Raw genomic sequence first — 26,309 nt, 5'->3', positions numbered from 1 at the left:
AGAAATAAATAAATAAAGTCTTTAAAAAAAAAAAAAAAAGAAGGTTGGCTTTTTTTCCTTTTGGGTCTTGTAGGGTTTTCATAACATAGCCAAGTATTGCTCTATTCCTGAGAGAGTCAGAAACAATAAAAATGAAATGACAAACCCATTATGCAGATATTTTAGAACAGGTTATAGTTTTAAATTTAGTGAAAAATTATCTGACAGCTGAATTTGATTTTAACTACTATTTAAAGTATTTGAAGTCTTCACAAAAAGTCATGCTCAATTTGTATTATGGATTATAGCAATAATCTATAATCTAGAGTATACATTTTAAAAAGAAATTCAAGTAAGTTTAATATCAATTTTTAATCTTTTACCTAGCAGGCAAAGAGCAAAAACATTCTAGTAATTGCTAGTAGAATTAAAAATTGAAACAATATTTATGAAGGGATAAATCTTATAATATCTATGAATGTAAATACCACCCCCTTTTAACCTAGAAATTTTACTTCCAGGAATTTATCCTACAGATATACTTGTGTGTGTAAGCTACATGGGGACAAGGATGAATTCATTCTGTTTACACCTGTATTCCCAGCACATGCCTGCTACATCACAGGTGTTCAATAACCCCATGTAAAATAACAAAGTAGAAGAATGATTGTGAACTGATGTGTGTACAAGATTATTCCGGACAGCACTCTTGATAGAAAAAGAACAGAAACAACATAAATGTTTAGTTAAGTAAATTATGGCACATCCATATATCTATTCAATTTACTATTGAATAGAATTCAGTGGTAAAATAATGAGGATGCTCTTTATGTTAAGATAACTTTTTATCACAATTGCACACACAATTGTATGTGTTTGTGTGTATATATATATGCATTTGCTTAGAATTACAAGATTTGTAACACTGGTTATCTCAAAAGGGGAGAAAACTGGGTGCTGGAACAAGGGTGAGAGCAAGAGACTGCACTGCACAGCCTTTTTTTGGGAAAAAAAATTAATAGATTGTTGAAGTCTAAAAGATTTAATAAACCAAGCATTAACCAAAACATAGCACATGTTTCTCCCCACAAAAGTAAAAATAAGAGTTAAAGACTCTCATCAAAATGGCATGTGATAACTTAAGCTGCAGGTGTGTAGATGAGATTGTTCAAAGATGGTGTACTACAGAAAGGAAGAAAGCAAAGGATGGGACTCAGAAATACTGGTATTTAAAATATGGAATTGGAAGATGAGTTTGCATTTTATGCTATAAACAAGGGATAGCCATTTAAAATTTTTCTCTTGGTAAACTGAAGTATTTTCTTTGGATGAATTCCAATATATCCACTTTTTTCTTTTATACTTAGTTCTTTGGAAATCTTTGCATATGCCAAAGCCATGAATATATTCACCTATATTTTTTCTATAGTTTAGCTAGAAATGCACTAGTTCTTTTTTAAGTACCGTATTTTTCAAATTATAAGATGCATCCCCCTTTCCCTTCCATTTGGAAGGGGGCGAGTCTTATAGTCCAAATGTAGCTTACCTCACTAGTAAATGTAGTTTACATTTACATTGGTGCAATATTATGTTATTTATATTATTCAGTATTTTACCACATTTTTTGCTTCAAAAATTTTTTTACTATTTTCCTCCTCTAAAACCTAGGTGCATTTTATAGTCCTAAAGATACGGTACTACATTCCTCTGATCATATCCATTTCTAACTTTGAAATTAACAAGTCTGATAATTTGGCCTATCAGTGTGTATGTTTTAGAATTAAACACTTATTTAGTATATAATAAGCCTTAAACATTTGTAAATAAACAAAACTAACAGTACTTGTTCTGTGGTAGGTTAAACAAATTAATACAACACTACACCAGTGAACTTCCAACTCCTGGCTTATTAATTCATTCATGCCATCATCATAGTTTTCTTTTTTTTGAAAGCCTTTAGTAAGAGAATAAATATTTTACTCTCTAAAAACCAGACTACAAAGATGTTCTTAATGCAGTGTCTCAGACAGATAACTTGTTGAGCCAATGCATGATTAATAAATTGATACCAATGTCTCTTTGATACATTAAATAACTCTAAAATTCTTATAGGACTGTCATCTTCACTAACTTGTATGAGTATATAAGTATCGGTATACCTGTATTTCTTCACGTTCCTTTTTATCTGGAAAAGTTCTTGCAGCTGTAGTATACATTTCAAAAACTTTGCGTTTATTTTGTAGTTTCCTCATTTCTTCCTTTTTAAATTCTTTTATTCGAACCAATTCTTTTGCCTTCTGTTGTTCAAAATCTGCAATATCTTTCCTAAAATGACCAAACCATGTTATCTAAGGGGAGTATTTCAATAATCTAAGAATACCATCTCAATATAATAATCCACATGTGGCACCAAAATGTAACACCAGTGACAGCCTAGAAATGAGGAGCTTCTAGTCTTAGTTAATCCATCCTCAATCTAAAACATTGAAATAGCAGTCAATTAACTCAATAAAGCACCCCTTCAACAAGCATCCACTGACAGCACCTGCTATACATTAAGCAGTACACGGCTACGCATCCTTACTCACGTGAAGCTTCTTACACACAATGGGAGAGAGAGGCAATAATAGAATAAATAAGCAAATATATGGAGCATTGTAAGTATTAAGGAAGAACATAAGCAAGGAATCAGGTTAGAGAATATCAGGATAGGGGATTAAAATTATAATGGGGTCACCTCACTGAGACAATATTTGAAGTAAAACCTGAAGAAAATGAGAGAATAGCCATGAGGATATTTGGACAAAACAGTTCAGGCAGAGGGAACACCACACACAAAAACCATGAGGAAGGAATATGCCTGATGTGTTCAAAGAAACACCAGGCAGCCAGTGTGTCTAAAATTGTAAGATAGAGTCAGAAGTAGGGAAAAAACCTGAAGACTATATTAACTGGGTCTTATGCACCACTTGGGGACTTTGGTATCTAGCTGAGGAGAGTGCTGATCAGAGGGACTATCATAACCCAGGCTCATTCTTCATGCTGTGTTAAGAATACAGGGAGAGTGACATCAGCAAGTGATGGAACAGGAGGTCCCTGGCTTACATCCCCCTACATAAACAACAATCCAATAGCCATCCAAGAACATAAGTGCTTTTGGGGAAGCTCTAGGATCCAAGTAGGAGGTATGGAAACTCTGGTGAAGCCATGATATCAAGGACACTTAGAGAAGGCAGGCCCATGCCCCAGTGGCTGACTTACTAAACATGGTCCTGGCTGCAGAATGAAAACAGCCTAGCTCCCCTATGGACTCAGCCCCAGCTCCATCCACCAGAGAACTCGGGAAGAGACACACCTATCTATGCCCCTGGTAAGAGGCCCACAGACCTCAGTCCCAACTACAGATACTGAAACAGCCCTGTGGCCTGGCTCCAGCCTGCTATACTGTGGTACTAGAGAGAATCCTGCTCACCCAGGCAGCCAGCAGGAAGGTAACCAGGAAATGGCAGAGGCCACACTTATCCTTACCCATAGTAACTGATCCCCCTGCCTACAGATGGCAACAGTGGGCCCAGAAGTAGCCCCATGACCTATGACCTACCTCCAGCCCTGCTTGACCATGGACCCAAAAGCAGTCCTGTCCAACCAGGGGTCTAGTCCATGTCCACCTGCACCCCTGGTAACAGGCCTGCCAACCATGGACCCCACTGTGGACCCAGAAGCAGCCATATGACCTGGCTAGAATCCCACTCAACTAGGATCCTGGAGGTACAAGTGGATCCTGGATCAAGGACCTAGCAGGAGAAGGTAAAGACCTGCCAAAACCAATCTATGAAAACAGGAAGAGGTTATCACAAGGCTGCACAGATCATGAAGAATCAGGCAAACATGACACCACCAAAAGAAATTAATAAAGCTCCAGTAACTGATCCCAAAGAAACAGATCTACAAATTGCCTGACAAAGAATTCAAAATACATGTTTTAAAGAAGCTCAGCAAGGTACAACAGAACATAGATGAAAACCCAACAAAATCAACAAAACAATACATGAAACAAAATGAGAAGTTCAACAAAGAAAAATCATAAAAAAGAACCCAACAAAAAGTCTCAAGCTGAGAAAACAATGAAGTCAAAAAAAAGAAAAGAATGCAACAGAAACCTTCAACAACAAACACACTCCAGCAGAAGCAAGAATCTGTGAACTAGAAGACAGATAACTTAAAATTATAGTCAAAGGAGAAAAAAGAATGAAGAAAGCCTCCAGGATTTATGGAACAACAAGAACTAAACCAATATCACATTGCACCAGTCTCAGAAGGAGAAAAACAGCACACAAACTCAACAAAACTTTAACTAGACTCCCCCGCAAAAAAGGAGAGATACTCAAATAAGTATCATAAATGAAAGAGATGACATTACAACAGATGCCTCAGATACAAAAAAGGTCACATTATCTACAATTATAACCAAAAAAACTGGATAACCTAGAAGAAATGGATTTCTAAAAACATACAACCTACCAAAACTAAATCTAGAAGAAACAGAAAGCCTGAACAGACCAATAACAACTGATTGAATCACTAAAAATCTTCCAACAAGGAAAAGTCCAGGATGAGATGGTTTCACAGGTAAATTCTACCAAACATTCAAAGAATTAATACCAATTCTTAAACTCTTCCCAAAAAGGAAAAGGGAACACTTCCAAACTCATTTTATGAGACTAGCATCAATACTACCAAACCCAAAGACACCACAAGAAAACTACAAGACAATACCCCTGATGAACATATATGTAAAAATCCTCAGTGAATTAGTAAACCAAATTTAAGAGCACATTAAAAGGATTACACAGAATAACCAAGTGGGATGCATGTAAGGTTAATGTAAGGTTGGTTCAACATATGCTCCAGCAATTCTACCCTGGGTACATAATGTATTTTTCAGACTATAAGACACACCCTGCCCCTGCCCCGATTTGGGAGGAATAATAGTTGTTAATACTGCTCCTGAGTTCTGTTTAGAGTTACATCAGTGAAATATTATGTTATTTATATTATTAAATATTTTACCACATTTTTTGCTTCAAAAATTTTTTTCCTATTTTCCTCCTCTAAAACCTAGGTGTGTCTTATGGTCCGAAAAATACAGGTATCCAAAAGAAATATAAAAGCAGAAAAGTGAACAGATATTTGTACACCAATGATAATAGCATTATTCACAATAACCAAAACCCAAATGTCCAGCTGCAAGCCAAGGAATGTTAAGGGTGTCAGCAACCACTAGAAGATAGGAGAAAAGGCATGGCTCTGCTGACAGCTTGACTTTAAACTTCTAAGCCTCCAGAATCATGAGAAAATAATTTCCTGATGTTTTAAGCCATCCAGTTAATATGTACTTTGTTAAAGCAGCCCTAAGAAATTAATACACTGGCCAATGTAGCTTGAATTCATAACCCCAAACTGCCTTTCAAATTTCAATTTGTAATCCCATCACCAAGAGAATTCCCCTTTTAACAAAGCTTTGACCACAATGGGTCATTGTATTTAGTTAAAAAATTCATATGTGGTACAGATTTCATTTCCACTTATGTTCTTGGATTGACAAAAATTATTTCCAGTATTCTAGACATGATCTTAAAGATACTAACTGAACCACTGTATATTTTGTTCCAACTTACTGACACAAACTTACCTGAGTTTTTCCAAGGCACTTTCTCGTTCAATGTGAAGTTTAGCTAAAGATGTGTTCTCAGCTTTAAACTTTTCTATTTCCGTTTCCAACTCAATAACTTTCTCTCTCAAAACTTGAGATCGAGCATTGTCACCTATAAAACAGGCCATATTGAACTTCACAAGAGGCCTTCAGCAGCAAAAACACTAGCTAGCTATTAACACTAAGAGCCAAAAATATGGTAAATACCCCATTAAAATGCATTAGGGTGTTTCTAATAACTAAATTTTGATTTTGGAATAATTTTACTGTCCTAGCTTTCCAGATGAAACCAGTCTAAATTTAAGAATCAAATTATTCTACCTCAAAAGTTTCAATCTGATAATTAATTAACATTATACATAAAAAAAATCATTCAAATAAACTTTTTAAAGGCCAGGATATAAAAATAGCTTAAGAATATGAGTAAGTCACAAGATATCTAAAGCACCAAAAAGCAAAACTTACCCCTTGCTAATCAAAGAAATACAAATTAAGGCTTTTTTTTCAGTATCAAATTGCTATTTAAGAGAGTAAAATATCTAACACTCCTGTCTTTTAACTACCCTTTGGAAACTAAACCCGATTTATATCCCAAAACTAATATACACATATTTACTTTGACCCTACTTCTAAAAATCTAGTTAAAGAAAAAACTCGTAAAATCTTACAGTTTTGCACAAAAATATGCATTGCAGTGTATTTATATTAGTAAAAAAAACATCTGTTGAACACTAAGAAAATTACTGAATAAAATTACACTACATTCATATAATGTCATGCAACCATTTTTAAAGTACACAGTGTTTAATGATATGGCCAACACATGTTATATACCAGCTAAAAAGGATGAGGCAGTTATAACATGTTGCTATGATATTTAAAATACAAAGGAAAAATGACTGAAAGAAAATATCCCAAAACAATATCATAGTTACCTCTGGCTAGTTCAGTTATAAACATTCTCACTTGTATACTTTTTAAACTTCCAAACTTTCTGCAAAAGTACTACTTTTAAATTCAGACTACTTTTTAAATAGCTTGCTATAATTAATATTTTAAAGCTTTGCAAGGCATTCAGAGTTTATAATATGCCATGATATGGAAGGGTTTTTCAATATAGGTTTAAAAAGTCTATCGCATCATCTGAATACTATGCAGCCATTAAATGGAACAAGGAAGATGCCTGTATTAAAGCAACCTTCAAAATATATAAGCAAGATGTAGAATGTTATATAAAAGGCATGTTTTCATTTGTATAGAAAGGAAATTACACTCAGACATATGCTTTCATGTGCATGGAATGTATTTAGCATATACAAATGAAATGGGAATGCTGGTGCCTCTAGGAAAGGGGACTAGGAGCCCAGGTCTGAGGGAAGAAAGAAACTTGGATTATACTGTATTTCTTCTTGGTCAAATTTAACAAGTTAATGCATGAGGCAGTAAAAAAAAAAAGTAAAAATATAGTCCTCAAAAAAAAGTAGGCACAAAGTTTCCTCCACAGTAACACAAACCATAAATTGGGTACTCCCTTCCTGGTTGTAAAAGAAATTTAAATGTTATCTCATTTAATAATAAAGCAATTACTTTTACAGCCTTAAGAATAAGACAGGCTTAAATTTGAAAAACCTGAAATCACAATTCATCCGAACCTCTTATACTACTATTACATTATTTAGACCCACAAAACAAATCAAACTTTAACATAGCAACCAGAAAAGTTAGTATTTTAAGCATTCTGACAATACACGATAAAATAAATGTTAAGTTTATAACAATCTACTATACATTTTATGATGCTCTGACTTACCAGTGGGTTGGTCTTGAATGTTTAACTTGGGTTCATTTCCCAAGTGTGAATCTGATTTTGGTTTTGGTTTTGGTTTCAAAGAAGGGAAGAATTTCATCATCAGATCCGATGTAGGAGGAGGACTTGTGCCTCTGCTGGATTGGCTCAAGTCTTCCTTCTTCACTGGTGCAACCCTCCTTTTTATTATTTTGTCCAGTATACATATATCACTCATATTAGGGTAGGTCTGGGGAGTTCCATAAATGGCTTCATTCCCATGGGTAACATCACATTTAAATGAATTCTCTTCAAGATCGGTCCAAGTTCTTTCATCATCAAAGTCAAATTTACTCATGCTTAGAGATGAGGGCCTACTCAAGGACTCAGAACTTTTATTTTTCAAGCTTTCTGTTATGACAGACTCATCACTACTACAATCTTTATCGGACAAATCTAAATCCACATCTCTCCTTTTACTCTCTTCTTGAGTCCCAATATTCCTTAAAGGTCCTTTACCATCACAAACTTGTGGACTATCTTCTCTGCTGCTCAAATCCCTTTTGTTACCCTCAGTTGATGACTTTATGGTAACACCCAGTTGCTCCTCAGAGTCAGTGCTACTGTCACTGTTCATTACATTATCGCTTGCTTTCAACCTCCTTTGATTTTCAGAAGTGTTCATTTGGAACACTTTTTCACTGACTTTACCAGACGGTCCCCCCAATCCATCAGGTGAGGACAGTGAATTAAGTTGTCTGGGTGCAACCTCACCCTCACCCTCATTTTCATGTTTGTTATGGTCTGGATGCTCATTTTGGTTACACTGACTAATGGGCCCCAGTGTCATCATCTTTTGCTGCTGCACAGTTTTGACAGGGGTAGAAGACAGCCTGTGACCTTTACAAATCTGTTGGTCCCTCTCTAAGATCTTCAGTACAAATGAGGAATTGCTGGAAAATGATATTTCATCAGCAGCTTGTTCTAAAAACAAAAACTCATCTAATTCCAAATTTTCCTTTTCCTTTTCTTGCTCCCAATTCTCTAACTTTTTCTGAACAGAATGTCAGGAGAAGATCCTGACTCTCTCAAGCTCTCAGTTATTGGCTTTTTAAAGCCATGCAGCCTTCCAGCCCTGTAGAGAGGGGATGTATGTCTTTATCTTGTGTGTTATTCCAGACTTCGCAACCAATATCATAAGGTTTTGTACACTCAGGTACATTTTCTTTATTATTAGATTCTACCTTTTCTTCTAACTTGAACTGCTCTCTAAATTTCCCACATTTCTTCCCTGCCAGTATTTTCAATCTTGATGGAAAGAAACCTTTCACATTATTACCCTTAAGCACTTCTGGCTTCTCACTGAGTGTGGCATAACCGCTCTTGGTTCTAGCTTTGTTCTTTTTAGGATGAGGGTTCTCTGTACATAGTTCTTTATTAATAAGAGCAGTTTTCCGCTGGAATTGTTGTCTGTCTATTTTAAACACAGGTTGGTCCTCTGAAATGCTCTGATTACTCATTAGTTTACTGCCCCTCCCTTTCTGAAACTTAGATTTAGCGTTAGTGAATCTAGCTAAACCTTCTCCGCGCTTTAAGAATGGTTGTTTTGGTTTGACTAGCAATGATTCTTCTGCTTCCTATAATAAAGAACAATATTTGAATTAATGCTGGTATGTTTAAAGCAAATTATAGACAAATCTCTACCATCTTAGATAATTTAATCCAATGGTGGTGATGCTAACCCTTAGCTGTTTCTGTTTCAATTCTTGTTCTTCCAGCTGAATTTGTTCTTCCAAGTAGTCTTCAAATGTCTGTTTTCTTTCTCTAATAGCAGCTTTAATAGGCCTGATAATAAAAATAAAGTTATGTAACATGCAAATCATGATGTGAATATTTTACAGTCTGCCTGATATACACTGCTGACTATACTAACAACTAACCTTTTCCAAAGTGACAGACCACCCCTTTAAAAATTTAATGAAAGCTACAATCTCACTCCATCTCCCAAAATAGATATATACAGCACTCTACATGATTTGAAAAAAAAACTCTTCTGAAGTCCATCTGTCAACCTTAGATTAATTTTTAAAGTAATGTGTTCATTATGTAAATTTAAAACATATTTCAAAAATAGTTCATTATATACACTCTTTAATTTAAAAGATTCTTAACAATGTAAATAGAACAACAATCAAAAAAGTCATTTGCCCATTAATCACATATATTAAAATATTTCAAGTATTTAAGAAAATAATAAACAACTTCAATATTAGTATATTATATTTGTCACAAAATTCCATTTATTATTATTGTTTTTTTAATCCTCACTCAAGGACAGGCTTATTGATTTTAGAGAGGGAGAAGGAAGGGAGGGAGAGAGGAAGAGAAACATTGATAGGCTACCTCCTATATGTACCCCAACCAGGGATCAAAACCACAACCTAGGCACATGCCCTCACTGGGGATCGAACCCTTAACCTTTCAGTGTATGAAACGATGTTCCAACTAATTGAGCCACCCACCTAGCTAGGGCTTTGTCATAACATTTTTAAATTCTATAACCAGACTTACAAAATTTGAATTTATAAGTGACACCAAATGTGAGACTCTAATATATAATTTATTTTCTCTTCTCCAAAATAAGATTCACCTAACTATTTGAGAGAAGATTAATTTTACCCATATATTACTATTAGGTAAAAAAACTTTGCTCAGTTTTTCCAATGCAATGTCAAAGCCACTTAAACTGATACAGCTTCCCAAATTCCTTATGTTGCTGACTGTATGTGTTCAGTTGTATCTTGAACCTTAAATATAAAAGCATCTTCAAGCAAAAACAAAAAGAGTATGTATCTTTCAAAGAAAGTGCTCAATAATAATGGCTGGCCATTATATTAAAAGTTATCGCATTTCTTATTCCTTGTAACATGGATGGTACCTTTCTTCAACATTAACCACTTCTGAGGAATCAGCAAATTTTTTTAGGTTCACATCATTCTCTTCCTGAACCTGATCTGTCATTTTCTCCCAACATGGCAAAACACCTTCATCTAGAACAAAAATTAAGAACAATTTAGTTCAAGAAAAATCAAATTAAAGTCTTAAAACTTGATAATTTTACAAGTTAGTAAGCTAAAAAAAATACTAGTTAAAAGTAAGGCATGCCAAAGATTTCACAGCTCTCAAGGATTTCTTTACTATGACAAAGAAAAACTACAAAACCCTAATTAAAACACAACATTCTTCAGAACTTCCGGCTGAGATGGAGGTATAGGTAGACTGGCTTCACCTCCTCATACAACCAAAAGAAGGATAACAACCAATCTAAAAGCAAAAAAACAACCAAAATTGCCAGAAAATCAAACTGTATGGAAGTCTGACAACCAAGGATTTAAAGAAACATTTATCCAGACAGGTAGGACAGGCAGAGGGGGCGTGGTGTGGAGTGGCGAAGCAGCAGCAGTGGCTGCGGCTTCAGATAGGGCAATCTCACATTCATGTGCAGCAGATAAAAACGAGGAGGGGCAACTGGGGAGTCAGTGATCCCAGCCCTAGGTCACACCACACAGCCCAGGGTTCCAGCAAGAGGGAAAATAAAGCCTCATAACCTCTGCCTGTAAAAACCAGTGGAGCTAGGGGTGGTAGAAGAAACTTCCAGTGCTCAGAAGAGTCATTTTAAAGTATCCACAGGGTCCTAGAACATATACAAACCCACCCAACTGGAAATCGGTACCAGGGCAGTGACTGAAAATGGGGCATGGGATGAGCAAGCAGCAGTGTTTTCTCTCTGACCTCTCCCTCACATACAGTGCCACAAAGTAGTGAAGCTGGTTGCACCGCCCTGGCAAATACGTAAGGCTCGGCCCCTTGGAACATTACAGGTGCACCCACATGGGAGTCAAAGTAGCTCCACCTAATACACAGAAACACAGGGAGCCTGCCAAATTAAAGAGACAAAGACCTATAGTCCAAATAAAAGAACAGATCAAAATTCCAGAAAAAGAAATAAGTGATAAGGACCTATCAGACGCAGAGTTCAAAGCATTGGTAACAAGGATGTTCAGAGAAACAACTGGGTACAGCCACAAAATAAAGGAAGAAGTGAAAATTATACAAAAAGAAATAAAGAAAAATATACAGGGAACCAACAGTGAACAGAAGGAAACCGGGACTCAAATAAACAATTTGGAACAAAAAAGAAGAAATAAACATTCAACTGCAACAGAATAAGGAAATAAGAATTCAAAAAATGAGGAGAAGCTTAGGAACCTCTGAACAACTTTAAATGTTCCAATATCCAAATCATAGGGGTGCCAGAAGAAGAGGAGACCAAGAAATTGAAAACTTATTTGAAAAAATAATGAAACTTCCCCAATATGGCAAAGGAAATAGACATATGAGTCCAGGAAGCACAGAGAGTCCCACAGAAGTTGGACCCAAGGAGGAAAACACTAAGACACATCGTAATTAAAATGACAAAGGTTAAAGATAAAAAGAGGATCTTAAAAGCATTAAGAGAAAAGAACATTGTCTACAAAGGAGTTCCCATAAGACTATTAGCTGATTTCTCAAAATAAACCTTGAAGGCCAGGGACTGGCAAGAAGTATGCAAAGAGAGGAAAAGCAAGGACCTACAACCTAGATAACTCTATCCAGCAAAGCTATCACTTAGAATGGAAGGGCAGATAAAGTGCTTCCCAGATAAGGTCAAGTTAAAGGGCTTTATCATCATTGAGTCCTAATTGTATGAAATGTTAAGGGACTTACCTAAGAAAAAGATCAAAAATATGAACAGTAAAATGACAACAAACTCACAACTATCAACAGAATTGGAAAAACAAAACAAAACAAAAACAAACTAAGCAAACAACTAGAACAGGAAGAGAATCATAGAAATGGAGATCACATGGAGGGTTAGTAGCAAGAAGGGAGAAGGAGAAGAATGGGGGAAAAGTACAGGGAATAAGAAGCATAACTGGTAGGCACAAAATAGATAGGAGAGCCCTGGCTGGTGTAGCTCAGTGGATTGAGTCTAAGCCTATGAACCCAAGGGTCACAGGCTTGATTCCCAGACAGGGCACATGCCTGGGTTGCAGGCCAGGTCCCCAGTAGGGGGAGCACAAGAAGCAACCACACATTGATGTGTCTCCCCCCTTCTCCTTCCCTTCCCCTCTGTCTAACAATAAATAAATAAAATCTTTTTCAAAATTTAAAAATAAAAATAAAAAAACAACATTCTTCAAAACACTAATGTTATGAAAAATGTGAGCTTCCCTAAATTAAAAAGACTAAAGATTTAAACAACTGAATGTAATACATGATTGGATTCTGGTTTTTTTAAAAATCTAAAATAAAAACCTTTTAAAAGAGATTTTGGGATAATAGGGTAACTCTAAGATGGATCTGAATATTAAAGAATTGCTGTTAATGTCCCTAGGTATAATAATAATACTGTGGTTATACAAAGAATGTCCTAATTTTCAGGACAATAAAATGCTGAAATATATAAAATGATATAACATAATGTCTGCATATAGCTGCAATGAAATGACTCAGCAAACCATATATTGTGTGTGTATGTGTGTGTATATATACACACACACATATATAATACACACACACATATATAATACACACACACAAATAAACACAAAGTAAATATGGTAAAATATTAACTGTTAAATCTAGGTGGTGGTATGCTGGTAATTACTGTAGTGGCCTTTCAAGTTTCATGGATGTTTGAAGTTTTCAAAAATAAAAGGTTAGGCAATGTATTATTTTAAAAAAATAAGAAAAAGGCATTTGACCATTCCATACCAGGAATTACTCTAAGTTAGGAATTACTCTAGTTAGTAAGCATAGACATCTCTCATATTATTTGCATTTTTCTATAACTCGAAAAAGTGTGTTCTTGAGAATTGGAAATTAAATTAACATTTAAAGTACTAGAAACAACTTAGTATTTCACAAAGAACATTAAATCATGACATATTACTAAAGTAGCACAATGATGAAATTATTAAAGTTATCATTATAAAGACTATAGAATATACCATAAGCATTTTCCATGTTGAGTGAGAAGGAACACAACTTACTGTACAATTTTCTATAATTATGAAATGTGAAGTAGGGAGCAGAAAAACATCATACAAGAGATCTATGAGTTTAGACCATCAGACACTAAGTGCCATTTCTGTAGCAGGAATGTGCTAGATACGAGTAATACAGAGGTATGGTGAACACAGAGTGTCTGGGTTAGGGGAGATTTTTTATGGGTAATTAATCCCATCACCAACCTTCTCACATTTCACATTTTCTATCAAGTGCCCTGACACCACACACATTTTAAATTAACCTCACACTATTTCTAAGCTCTCAAAGAAAAAGTTACAAGAGAACTTTCTAAGTCCACATGCTACCATGCAAAGTGTGAAGTCAGTATGAGTACTGAGACTATTCTTGAAAAGTCACAAATTCTGTGTCCAACTCGTCATCCAATTCAGGTTCAGTGGCTGTGCAGCATGTAGGACCTCATAATTAAAGACAAGGGGACAGGAGAAAAATGCCTAAAGGACTCTTCTTGTCTTAGGACAACTTGGTAACACTCTTGGTTAAGTGCAGAAGAAATATAAGTAACTCACCTTTAGAATGGTTATAGTTTTCCTCCTTCAAATCATTTTTTTTCACAAGTGCTTCTTCATACCGTGCTGCATAAAACAAATTGGGAGAAGCACCACTCTTTGAAGTTAAGACAAAATCTTGACGAGTAGTTCTGCAGAAGTTGTTTTGTTCATTGGACAAAATGTTGGAAGTGCGTGTTTTTTCTTGAGTTTGATTCTGGTAGAGAGATGATGGTAAGAAGAATCTGGGTTTCTCTTCGGTGGTTGAACCTCCTGGAGATCTGTGCTTCTGGCTCTGATCATCAGGCAGCAGAGTTAAACCTCGTAATTAAGAAAATCAACAAACTGATGTCTTTCTGTAACATTTTGGCTTCTGCCTGTTAGTGACCCCACCAAAAGGTTTTCTCCAAAGTGATAAAAGTTTTTTTTTCTCTTTATTAGGAAATTGTATTTAACAAAATCTTAAAAGTTGTAAAAATCCAAAGTGACCCTTGAATAATTTTAATTGAAAACATGTCTGCACTGTGATTCATGTGCAGACAGTATGTGTAAGGCAGGGCAGCTCTGTAAGGCTCCACTCAGGCGCCAACTGCGGTAAGCACTCCTGGTGTCCTCAGCTCACAGCCCCGTAACAGCTCGCACTTAGACAGCTTCAATGCAGACAGTTACAAGTGATCTGTGCTGTTCCCTAACAGTCATACTCTCTGTGTCACAGCATAGAAAAGTACCTTCCTTTCAGATTACAGTTGCCATTTTGGTATCTCAGGTAATGGAATTATGGGTGCTTTTTCTGTTTTACACTTTTTCTGTAGTTTCTAAATTTCCTGCACTACTCTTCTCCTGTTTTGTGCCTTAAGTCTCAGCTTTTGAAATAACCCAATAAACAAGATCCCCCTTGTACATATGTCTTGGAGGCTAGATGACAATACTAGCCATCTTGCCTGCTATACCAGCCCCATGAAATCCTGCTACCCTTCTGTTCTCCCTGATCGTCTCACTAAATTTAGAAGTGAAGGCACGATGGAAAGTGTTTTACAAAAGAGCCATGCCACCTGTCTACCTCACCCCTAGTCCACAAATAAAACTAGACATCAGGTAGATCCTCATTGAATATCACGTTCAACTGCCCTTCCTTTATAACAGTACTCACTCCACTTAAATATTTTTGACTAATAGTCATCCCACTTCAACCTGAACATGTCACTAAAAAAAAGCAATATCCTAAAGCAGAAGCTCTCAAAGTGTGTAAACCCTGGAGGTCTCCAAGACTCTTTCAGGCACCACCAGGTCAAAGCTATTTTCACAAAACATTAAGACAGTACTGCCCATTTCACTGTGTTGACACAGGCATTGATGATACAAAAACAAAACGGAAACTCCTGGTACCTTCAGCTCAAAAGCAGGACTGCAGGACATAACTGTTCCACCAGTCACTCTATTCATCATCACCTGCACTTGCAGTTTTGCTTTTTTTTTTTTTTTTTTTTTTTTTAGTTTTACTTAAGAATTGACACAGGCTAAGCCTGTTAAATGACTGTGAACGCTCTCAATTTTTTTTTTGTGAGCCTCTCCTAAATAAGTTTCAAGTGTCCCCCCAAAGAGCTCCACTCTATATGTGCACTAGTGGATATCTACCTGCCAAACCAGAGTTCCTGGACAGCAAATCTACACTGTGCCTGCGTGAATGACCAAACCATATATAAGCCAGACCCCGGCAGCAGTTCAAGGAGCTGTATTCTTTCCTTAGTATGTGTTCCCTTGTTGCATCCAACTGTCCCCCTTTCCCTATAATTTGTTTTTAGCAAACCTCTTCTTTTGCATGTTTCACCTCCTCTCTTGTTTTCTATCTTGGTGGGGCCAGGGTGGAGGGGGGAGAAGCAAGAACATCATCACCTGTGACATCCAAACTCCTTAAACCACTCTTCATTTGCTACACTTTTCATCCTCACCACTCCCATTAGTCCCCAAATCCCACACAGCCACACTCTGCACACTCATTTGCCAGAGTCTTATCTTCTTTGTATTCTCAATTACAACTTTCTCAACACAACAGGCACTGTTCTAAATCAGTGAAGTTTATCTTTTCAAAGGTAGCACCAAGCAGACATTGCTCCAGACCACTGGTTTTCAAACTGTGGGGACACAATCCATTAGTCGTTTTATCATCAGATTCAACAAGACACAACAGGCATTTTTTTTTTTACATAGAATAAACAAAGTAGTAACTATCCCTGCTATATACCAGACACATCAATAAAGGCTGATTTATTGAAATTTCTTTGACATTATGAGTCATGATTTAAAATGCTTTTCTTGCTACAAAGGTCAACAAACTTTCAAAGTCACTGTTCCAGACACATTTCAACAGGCTTTTCCCCTGATACAAACATCATGCTATTAACTGATTGAGCACACAACAAAAGAACTGTCATCAACTAAACAGAAAATATTTCTGGAATAGTTTTTCCGCTTAGTAGAGTGGCTTCTACACATATTTACATCTATGACCCAGGGCAGTTTTTCATTCATCAGGCAGGGCTTGTAAACCAGGAGCCCTATGCCAACTTTGGCTCTAGATCTTTTACTCTGCCAGGTCTTTTTTAAATTTTATGTTATAAATAAATGTGAATGTCTGTAAGGACACGAATGCTCCAGAATAGTACAGCTTTCACTTGTCCCAACTATATTACACCACTACCACTGCAGCTATCTGCCTGGCTCCTAAAGAAACTAGAGTTTGCAACATATAATAGAGAAATGGTAGAAATAACCTGTCAAACAATTCAAGGTAAGAAATGTGTGTAACCATCTATCACTATACAAATTGAAGGCCCCATGTAAGCAAAAAAAAAAAAAAAAATACCTGGGAGTACATGCTGCCCAGACACCATAGTGAGCAGCTTCTCTTGTTCATCCATGAGTCTTTGCAGTTGCTCCAACTGCTGCCTCCTCAGTTGTTCCTGCTTCTTCTGTTGCACCTCTTTCAGCTTTTTAAACATAAAATTAACTTTATTAAACTAACTTTGCATTTCTTTTTTTTTAAATCCCCAGCTGAGGATATGTTTATTGATTTTAGAGAGAGAGGGAGGGAGGCAGTGGGAGAGGGAGAGGAAAATGGGGAGGGGAGAGAGAAAGAGAGAGAGAGAGAAACATTGATGTTCACATTGATCAGTTGCCTCCTGTATGCCCTCTGACTGAGGATCAAACCTGCAACCTAGTAACGTGCCCTGGCCAGAAATCAAAATCTAAACTGAAACCTTTTGGTTTAAGGGATGCTGTTCCAACCTACTGAGCCAACTAGCCAGGGCTCAACTTTACATTTCTTTATGGACCTTCACTCCTTACACTAATCTTAATCCCTCCCAGCTCCCTTCTTATATCTTCCCTAATAAAGAGTTTCAAATAAGGCTCTCTAAGTAACTAAATCTGCCACCAAAACTATAAAATTCAATTTTTTATGATGGAAACCATACTGACACTTTCAATTAAGAAACAGAAAAATCCTTTGATTCTTAAAAATAGGTAATCAGCACATTATGATCAGCTTTCCCCCCAATCAACAATTTCTACTTTAGCTTTTACCAAGTGAGATAGAAAGCTGAAGGTGTTATCTTAAGTGTTACATTTATGTCTTAAATATTAAACATGCTTTAATGTTTCATATTAAACAAAAGGCAAAATTCAGTATTTTGAGGATTTCACTGTAAAGGGGAAGAAACAAGAGGACCTGAAACTGGTAACTTTCATCATAAACAAAAACCTGCAATAACACAAATACGTATTAGGCCAAGTCCTGTTGTACCTGTTCAAGCTTCTTACAAAGTGGGTCTTTACAAGCCACTTCTCTGAATTCACTCCCAAGATCCAAGATAAAGTCACTTTTGTTACGTTCCCAGGGTCCAGGAGCATCCTGACATGCCACTGGCTGTGGTTCCTCTTTAGGCAGAGGAAAGACTGCGTCTGTTTCGGATTTATCTGACTGTAGTCTGTAAGGGCTGTTAGACTCCAAATTCTGTTCTTCACTAAGTGATTCTTCTTCACTTATGAAAGTGAAACTATTTGAAAAATGTGTGGCTTTAACAGCAAAGCTGGTGGAAATGTTCACATTCACTCGCTTCTCTTCATCTGCTTCCAAAATGGGAAATCCACGATTTAATATAACTCCAGCCCGAGAAGAATTGGTCATCCACTGGGTTAGGAAGTCCTGCCCACTGTTTAACTCTGGAGAGGTTGGCATCAAGAACATATCAGTCCAATTTTCTACTATATTTAAATAATGTAAAAGCTAGAAGAGCTATTAATTTCCAACACCTGTAGAAGACAAGAAGTATTAAAGATAGTCTACCCAAACCTTGACCTACCACAAAAATCTACTAAATATTTCATATGTAAAAGGCTTTAACTAGCAAAGCAGTTGGGCATTGAGCTACATGGGTTTGTTTGTTTTTTTAGTTCAAATTCAGGGGATCAACAAACTAAGTTCCTTTCTGATCTAATCATTTTGATGATTTTAAACAAGCGCTAGATCAGTTGATCTAAAACTATGGGCACTAAGCAGTTTTCTAAGTTATTTGATTATCAAAGGAAAAAAAAATCCTCTCAATATCAAACACTCACATCAATCACTTTCATGCCTCTGGTCCCGGTATGAGATTGGTTCTTTGCCCACCTGAGGAACCCGTGCTCTCCCAAACCTAGGACAGAAATCATCCCCACCCCCATGGCTTTACCTGGCACTGTTTCCCACTGCCTCTTACTCCTTCATCTCTCTAACCCCTCCCTCACCAGGTAGTCCCTCATCTGTATTCCTAGAGGTCTCTGCCATCACTATTTTGGCATCCATCCCACTATTTGTGGTATTTTGCTTTTGTGTCTCTAATCAACCCAGCTGGGAGTTCCTTGAAGATATCTGTATATTCAGTACAGCCTAGCATCATCCATTCCTGGCAGGTAGGAGAAATCTGATAAATGTTTGCTAAAATTAAATCACAACTAAGGTTATATTATTGAAAATAAATTCAGTACTATAAAGTATTATTTGCATTCATTCAATGTTCAACGAAAATTACATTGGTTCATACCAAGCAACAGCTACTCTATGTGAAACATACTCTAAAACAGGGGTGTCCAACCCAAGGCCCACGGCCTGTCTGAGGCCCAAGGTGACTATGAATGCAGCCCAACACAGAATCATAAATTTACTTAAAACAGAGATTTGAGATATTTTGTGATTATGTGTCACAGTGTCAGGTAAAATAAATGTATGTATGTTCTTGCTATTTATACACGTGTGGCTTCAGTTTTACAACAGTGTGCAGTTTCCAGTATGTTATCTTCTAAGCACAGACAGTAGAACTGATACCATCAGATGTTACATGTGCTCGTGGTGACTTAGCCAGGCAGCGATTTCAATGATATTTCAATCTACCATTGCAACATTAGGTGTTTAATGTTATTTAGAAGTCAGATAAACATTCTTATTCGATTATTAAAGGTACTTCCACACCTTGGCCGCACCTCATATGTCACCTGGAGGGCTTCACAGCCCCCTGCCTTGCCCTGCATCAGCAGCTGAGAGGGCTGTGGAAGGGCCCAAACCTTGCTTTCTGTTTTCCTGTCAATTAATTTTCATAATAAAAGTAAATAAAGTCCCTTACCTATTATTATTGTTTTAATCCTAGCATGGCTTCTACAACATCTCAAAAGAAAACAGAACCTCCCAAAAGAAAAATTACAGATGACAGAAGATTGTTCAATGAAAAGTGGACAGATGACTACTTTTTTGTTGAGGCAAATAGTAAGGCACTCTGCTTAATTTGTAGGGAATTTGTGCACATTTTCAAAGACTATAACTTGAAAAGGCACCATATGCAAAAACATGCTGCCAAATTCAATGCATACAAAGGACTGTGCCATTAACGACAAAGTAGTGGAACTGAAAAAAAGTCTGTCCTCTCAACAAAAATTTTTTCAAAAAGTTACAACTCAGGCAGATTCCAGTGTAAAAACTAGTTATGTGGTAGTATATTTAATAGCAAAAAAATTCAAAACCATTTACTGATGGTAAGTTTACTAAGCAATGTAAAGAAAGTGTGGCAGATATGGATTTGCCCTGAAAAAAAAGGGGAATATTTCTAAAATCAGTTTGTCTCACACTATAGCCAAGTGAATTGAAGAAGTTGGAAAATCCATCAAAAGAAGTTTAATTTTTGTGCTTTGGCAATGGATGATAGCACTGATGATACAAATACAGCTCAAGTTGCCATTTTTATTAGAGATATTTTTATATTCATCATTTTTATGACAAATATGTCGCTGAAGAAATAGCCTCTTTAGTGCCATTAAAAGTCACAACTAAATCAACAGATCTGTATGAAGCAATAAAAAATACGTTAAAGCGATTTTCTTTGTCCATTGCCAACATAACTGATGGTGCCCTGGCGATGGTGGGTAAAAGAGAGGGACTTGTAAAACTGATAGATGATAATGCAATTGCCACCCAAAATTCACATCTGATGAAGTATCACTGCACAGTACATCAAGAAAATTTATGTACAAGAGCTCTAAAAATGCATAACGTCATGCAAATCATCGAGACTGTGAATTGCATAAGAGCCGAGGGATTGAATCACCCCCAGTTCCAGGAATTCCTTAGAAGTACTGATGTTGATTATGGTGACATAATTTACTTTTTGGAAGTAGGAGGGCCAAATTGAGGCCAAATGTTAAAAAGACTGTATAATCTGCAACATGTTATCAAGTTTTTTATGGTATCAAAAAACAAATTTGTACCAGAACTAGACAATGAAAACTGGCTTACAGATTTAGCATTTTTACTGGATTTAACTGCTCATTTAAATGATGTAAACATGCATCTTCAAGGTGAAAACTGATTTATCAATACCACGTTTCAAACTATAACAGTGTTCCAAATGAAACTGAAATTATAGCAAGCTCAAATTAAGGCAAACAATGTTGTACATTTCTACACATTGGCTAAACACAGTCCTGTGAACAGTGAAAAATATGCAGCCTTGATTTTCAAATTGATACAAGAATTTGAAAACAGATTTCAAGATTTCCAGGAAAATAATCAATATTTTCCTATATTTGTGACTCCATTTTCAGTGAACAAAATGTGTTACCTGCCAATTTTCAAATGGAATGCATACAGCTGCAATCTGACATTGAACTTAAAGAAAAATTTGATTGTGTCTCTTTACTGGACATCATTTATAGGTAGGTCCTATCTCCCCAGAGACAAATATCCCTTGCTTCACAATCATGCCATATTCATGTCATCGGTATTTGGCAGCACCGACATTTGCAAGCAACTATTTTCAAGAATGAAGCACATTAAGCCCTCACTGGTGTGGCTCAGTGGGTTGAGCACTGACCAGCCTGAGAACCAAAGGTTCAATTCCCTGTCGGGGCACATACCTGGGTTGTGGGCCAGGTCCCCAATAGGAGGCATGTGAGAGGCAACCACACAGTGACATTTCTCTCCCTCTCTTTTTCTCTCCCTTCCCCTGTTAATAAATAACCAAAATATTTAAAAGAAAAAAGAATGAAACATATTCTAGAGTAGAAAAAAGAATGAAACAGAAGAGTAAAATTAGAACCAAAGTATCTGATGAGCACCTTGAGAACTCACTGAGAATTGCAACTATTCTATCAAAACAGATATTGACGAGCTAGTTTCTCAAATACAATGTCAACCCACTAGTTTTTTTTTACTTTTATAATAAAAAATATTTTTAAAAATTAATGACATTTTATTACTTAGATATGTACATTTCCTATATTAGTGATCACAAACTTGGGACCTCATCAACAACTTTAAAAGATTACCAAAAGGGCTGCTGAATAATTAGGGTTATTATGTGAGGACTTTTTTGCTTATCTATGGTGGTGGACATCACAAAAATTATGCACGGACCTTGTTTTTGCTCATCAGTTTTTGTTAGTATTTGTGTATTGAATGTGTGACCCAAGACAACTCTTCTTTTTCCAGTGTGGCCCAGAGACACCAAAAGGTTGGACACCCCTGCTGTAAAATAATGAATTTCCTTGTGTAACTCTGTCATTGTGCAATAAACATAATGAAGATATCGCTAAGAACATACGCCATTCCTCATCTGCATTCTGATTTTTCTCAATAAGCATTTGTTTTCTAACTCAATACAAGGTATTATTTCAGAATGGAGAAATACATACACATAAAACTAAATTATACAATATGTTAAATAGTAATAAACACTAAGGAGAAAAATAAAAGCTGTGTGGGGGAAGCAGATTGTATTTTTAGATTGGAGACAGAGAGTCCTCATTTAGAGGATGAAATTATGGATCTGGTGGAAGAGAAGGAGCTAATGGTACAGCTAGCATAGACAGAGTGATACCCAGGCACCCTGCAATCATCCAGTAATTCGCCAAAATGACTAACACAAAGGTAAAGAAGAGAGGCACTGCTATATATTATCTAGGCCTTTTAGAAAACATGGAGATGTTCCTTTAGCCACATAGATGCAAATCTACAAAAAAGGTGATATTGTAGATCTCAACGGAATGGGCACTGTTAAAAAGGAATGTTCTACAAATGTTACCATGGCAAAGCTGGAAGAGCCTACAGTGTCACACAGCACACAGGAAGCATTGTTATGAACAAACAAGGGCAAGATTCCTGCCAAGAGAATCAATGTACATACTGGGGTATAGTAAGCATTCTAAAAGCCAAGATAACTTCCTGAAATGTGTGAAGAAAAATGATCAGAAAAACAAGGAAGCCAAAGAGGAAGGTACCTGGGTTCAACTGAAGCACCAGCCTGCTCCACCCAGAGAAGCACACTGTGTGAGAACCAATGAAAAGTACCCTGAGCTTCTGGAACCCATTCCCTATGAATTCATGGTATGGTAAATATAAAAAAAAAGGGGGGGAGGGAAGACTTCTGTACTGTTTTTTTAAAAAAGCACCCAACTTTCAACCTCATATGATCAGACTATATAACCCACTACTCCTCCTTTACAATTTATAATACCTCCAGGTCACTGAGACCCTCTACTTTATTCCTTAAAATTTTCTGGCTATAGGGAAAGTACTAGTCAAATACCATGTATGAATGGCCGATGGACATGGACGACGTTGTGGGGATTGACTGTGGGAGAGAGGGGTAGACTCTCTCTCCACCGGGGAGAGCGAAGGAGGGCAAAGGGGGAAAAATTGGGACAACTGTAATAGAATAACAATAATAAAATAAAATAAAATTTCTGGCTAAACAACTGGAAGAACAGAGTTGCCATTAACTGAAATGAGGAAAACTCATGAGGGATGAAACAGGTTTGGGGGAAAGTTCAGAGATGACTTTAGGACATTTTAAGATACCTATCAGACATCTCAGCAGAGACATCATGTAGGCAACTGGACGCACAAGAATGTATAGTAATTCACAGATGAGGCCAAGGCTGTGAGCACAGGTGTGAGTAGCCTCAGCATGTAGATAGTATTTAAAGACCCTGGATGAAACCACTAAGGGATTGAGGGTAGACCAAAAAAAAAAAAAAAAGTGTAAAAAGTATAGTGTCCTTGAAGCCAAGTGGAAAAAATGTTTCAAGAAATAAAGGGCCATGTTAATGCTGTTAACAGTGAAAGGTGAGGAAAACTGAGAACTGACCCTAAAATTTAGCAAAGCAAAAGTCATGATAACTTCAATGAGAGCAGCTGAGGGGCAGAGGCTAAAGCTTTAATGGAGGGGATATATAAAAGAATAAGAAACTGGAGACAGTGAATATAGTTAACTCTTTCCAGGAGTTTTGTTATAAAGGGAAGGAAATAAATAGAACAGTAGCTACACAGGGAAGCAGGGGGGAGAGATTTTTTAAAGACAGAAGAAATAAAAGCATATTTGTAGGCTGATGAGGATGGGGAGAGGGGGAGACCTGCCATATTCATGCCTTGAGAGGAGAGCCTAGAGATCCAGTACCAAAGTGGAATGACATCTCACACTATTTTTCAGACATAATTCTAGACTTTATCAATATAGTATATGTAAACCAAAGGAAAATAAAAAATGGCAATTTGGAGGAAAACAAACACATATTTAGACTAATACCTCGTGTCTGAAAAACATAAGCATACAAAAGACAAATAGAAAAAGAAGTACATTAGTGCAAACATTAAAATATGCTCATCCTCACTCAGTTGAATAGAAATTAAAACAGTAACAACATACCATTTTTCACATACTCAGATGGCAAAGACTAAAACCTGATTAACAGGTAGTATAGAAAAGAGGAACTTTCATGAAGTGTTACCTGGGAAAGTAAACTTAGTACAACCTTTTGGAGGGCAATTGGACAATATCTATCCAAACTGTAAATGCACAGAAACTTTGCCCCAGCAATTTCACATCTAGGCATTTTGTGCCATACTGGCACAAGTTCACAATAGTTATAAACTAGTTTAACTTAAATGGCCATTAACAGGGGCACAGATAATCATGGTGTTCATATTAGGCAGCTATTGAAGAGAAGAAGTTAAGCTCATTGTGTTGACATGGAAGTACTGCATATATCCAAAATATACTGTTAACTGACAAAAGCAAAGTGTATAGCAGTATAACAAACAAAAAAATACAACTACATAGACCTGAGCTGTACAACACTGTAGCCACAAGTCACATATGCCTATTGAGCACCTGAAATGTGGCTAACACAACCAAAGAACTGAAAGATTGATGGCATCATTTTACTAGATCAAAAATCTAGATTTAATGGAATTTGAAAACGAGACTGCAGTTACCCTTGTCGCCTTACACTGAAAATACTTGAGCTCCCAAACATGATGAACAGCACTTGTATCAGTTCTGTGGACATGAAAAGAACTGATCTATAAAATTTACATAGTCATGTGGTAAATGGACATGCACATAAATAGAGTTGTTACAAGTATATCGATGGAGATCACGGACAGTAGAGACTCTTGTGCAAAAGTTACCTTTGACAAATGTAAAAACTTCTTCGTATGTTAAGTATGTGGTTTTCCGAGTAGACTTCATACAAATGTTAACAGACATGATGCTACTGAACATAAAAATTTTTCCTCGTGTTTGTGATGACTGTGGGAAAGGCTTTTAAGTCTAATAGAATATTGCAAACACTTAAATTCACATTTATCTGAAGGGATTTATCTATGTTGATACTATGAATATTCAACAAGACAAACTAGAGACCTTAAAAATTTATCTAGACTTCAAACATTCGGCTGACTTAAGTCACCTTCCAGTCCAGGAAACTACTTGGTCACCTCTTCAACTTCTTAACGTTAATATAAAACAAGAAATATGACATTTTTTAAAATGTTTCTAAAAAGAAGAAAATATATCTACTCCGTTTTCGAAGCAGGGAGGAAGTGGACATATTCAGTTAATTCAAAACCTCCACAAGACCGTGGAAGGTAACTAGCAGGTCGAGAAGGTGATAACTGATCGGTCCCCGAAAATACACCTCCTAGATAGCCACGATCCCACAGCAGAGCTTTAAAGACAAGGACCTGACCACGGTAATGACAAAGACTGCACCGTACAGAGGTAAGAAAGCAACGCCGCTCTACACCCTTTTCTCCTTGAGCTGACTGCGTACCTGCGCTAACAGCAGCTTAAAGTACGGCCAAGAACTGGTAGGGTGAGAAACGCAGGATCCCCCAAACCCTGTTAAGCTGGAAGAGGTGTTCATCACCGCCCGATGGCGCCGAACGACCCCGCGGCCTGGAGCTGGACATCTCGCGCGCCACAGTCCCTTTCAGGTTAAAAGCGGCGAACCCCGCCAGCTGCCCAGCTCCCTTCGCCGACATATTACCTCTCCAACTACCCAGGCCTCTCTGTCCGATCAAACCACTGCCGGAATCGCCGCTGCATTTACAAAAGAGCCGCCAGAATCACGGCCTCCGGATGGAGCCCCGCCCCTGATCCTAGGGCTGCTGGGAAATGTAGTGTGTACCCGCCACTCTGCACCTGGTTCACGCGGACACTACCGGGTTCACGCTAACTACCACTCCCAGCGACACAACAGCGGTGGTCGTTACCTAGGAGATTCCGGGCGGGGCGTCTTCTCTGTGGCCGCAGAGGGAGCCAGGCAGAGGGAAAACCGTTCCTAGAGTAAACTTCCGGGATAGACTGGCAGCTCCACCCGTTTGCGAACTAGGAGGGCCTACTCC

The 26,309-nt window shown here is 37.1% G+C and overlaps 1 protein-coding gene and 1 pseudogene across 1 annotated transcript in view; one reads left to right on the top strand and one right to left on the bottom strand.

The window, feature by feature from the left end:
* The window catches only part of CENPJ (centromere protein J), a 59,048-nt gene extending 32,994 nt beyond the window's left edge, over positions 1–26,054 (bottom strand). The window contains 11 exon segments of the mRNA XM_036018393.1: positions 2,139–2,304; positions 5,672–5,804; positions 7,503–8,543; positions 8,546–8,593; positions 8,596–9,115; positions 9,221–9,323; positions 10,417–10,528; positions 14,120–14,419; positions 16,962–17,085; positions 17,901–18,409; positions 25,952–26,054. Of these exon segments, the coding sequence (XP_035874286.1) occupies positions 2,139–2,304; positions 5,672–5,804; positions 7,503–8,543; positions 8,546–8,593; positions 8,596–9,115; positions 9,221–9,323; positions 10,417–10,528; positions 14,120–14,419; positions 16,962–17,085; positions 17,901–18,344 (2,991 nt within the window). The 5' untranslated portion in view covers positions 18,345–18,409; positions 25,952–26,054.
* On the top strand, positions 22,124–23,967 carry LOC118498948 (annotated as a pseudogene).
* Positions 26,055–26,309: the final 255 nt, after the last annotated feature.

Source organism: Phyllostomus discolor, chromosome 2, assembly GCF_004126475.2.
Source record: "Phyllostomus discolor isolate MPI-MPIP mPhyDis1 chromosome 2, mPhyDis1.pri.v3, whole genome shotgun sequence".
NCBI lineage: Eukaryota > Metazoa > Chordata > Mammalia > Chiroptera > Phyllostomidae > Phyllostomus > Phyllostomus discolor.
This window is presented reverse-complemented; position numbering and strand designations above follow the sequence as displayed.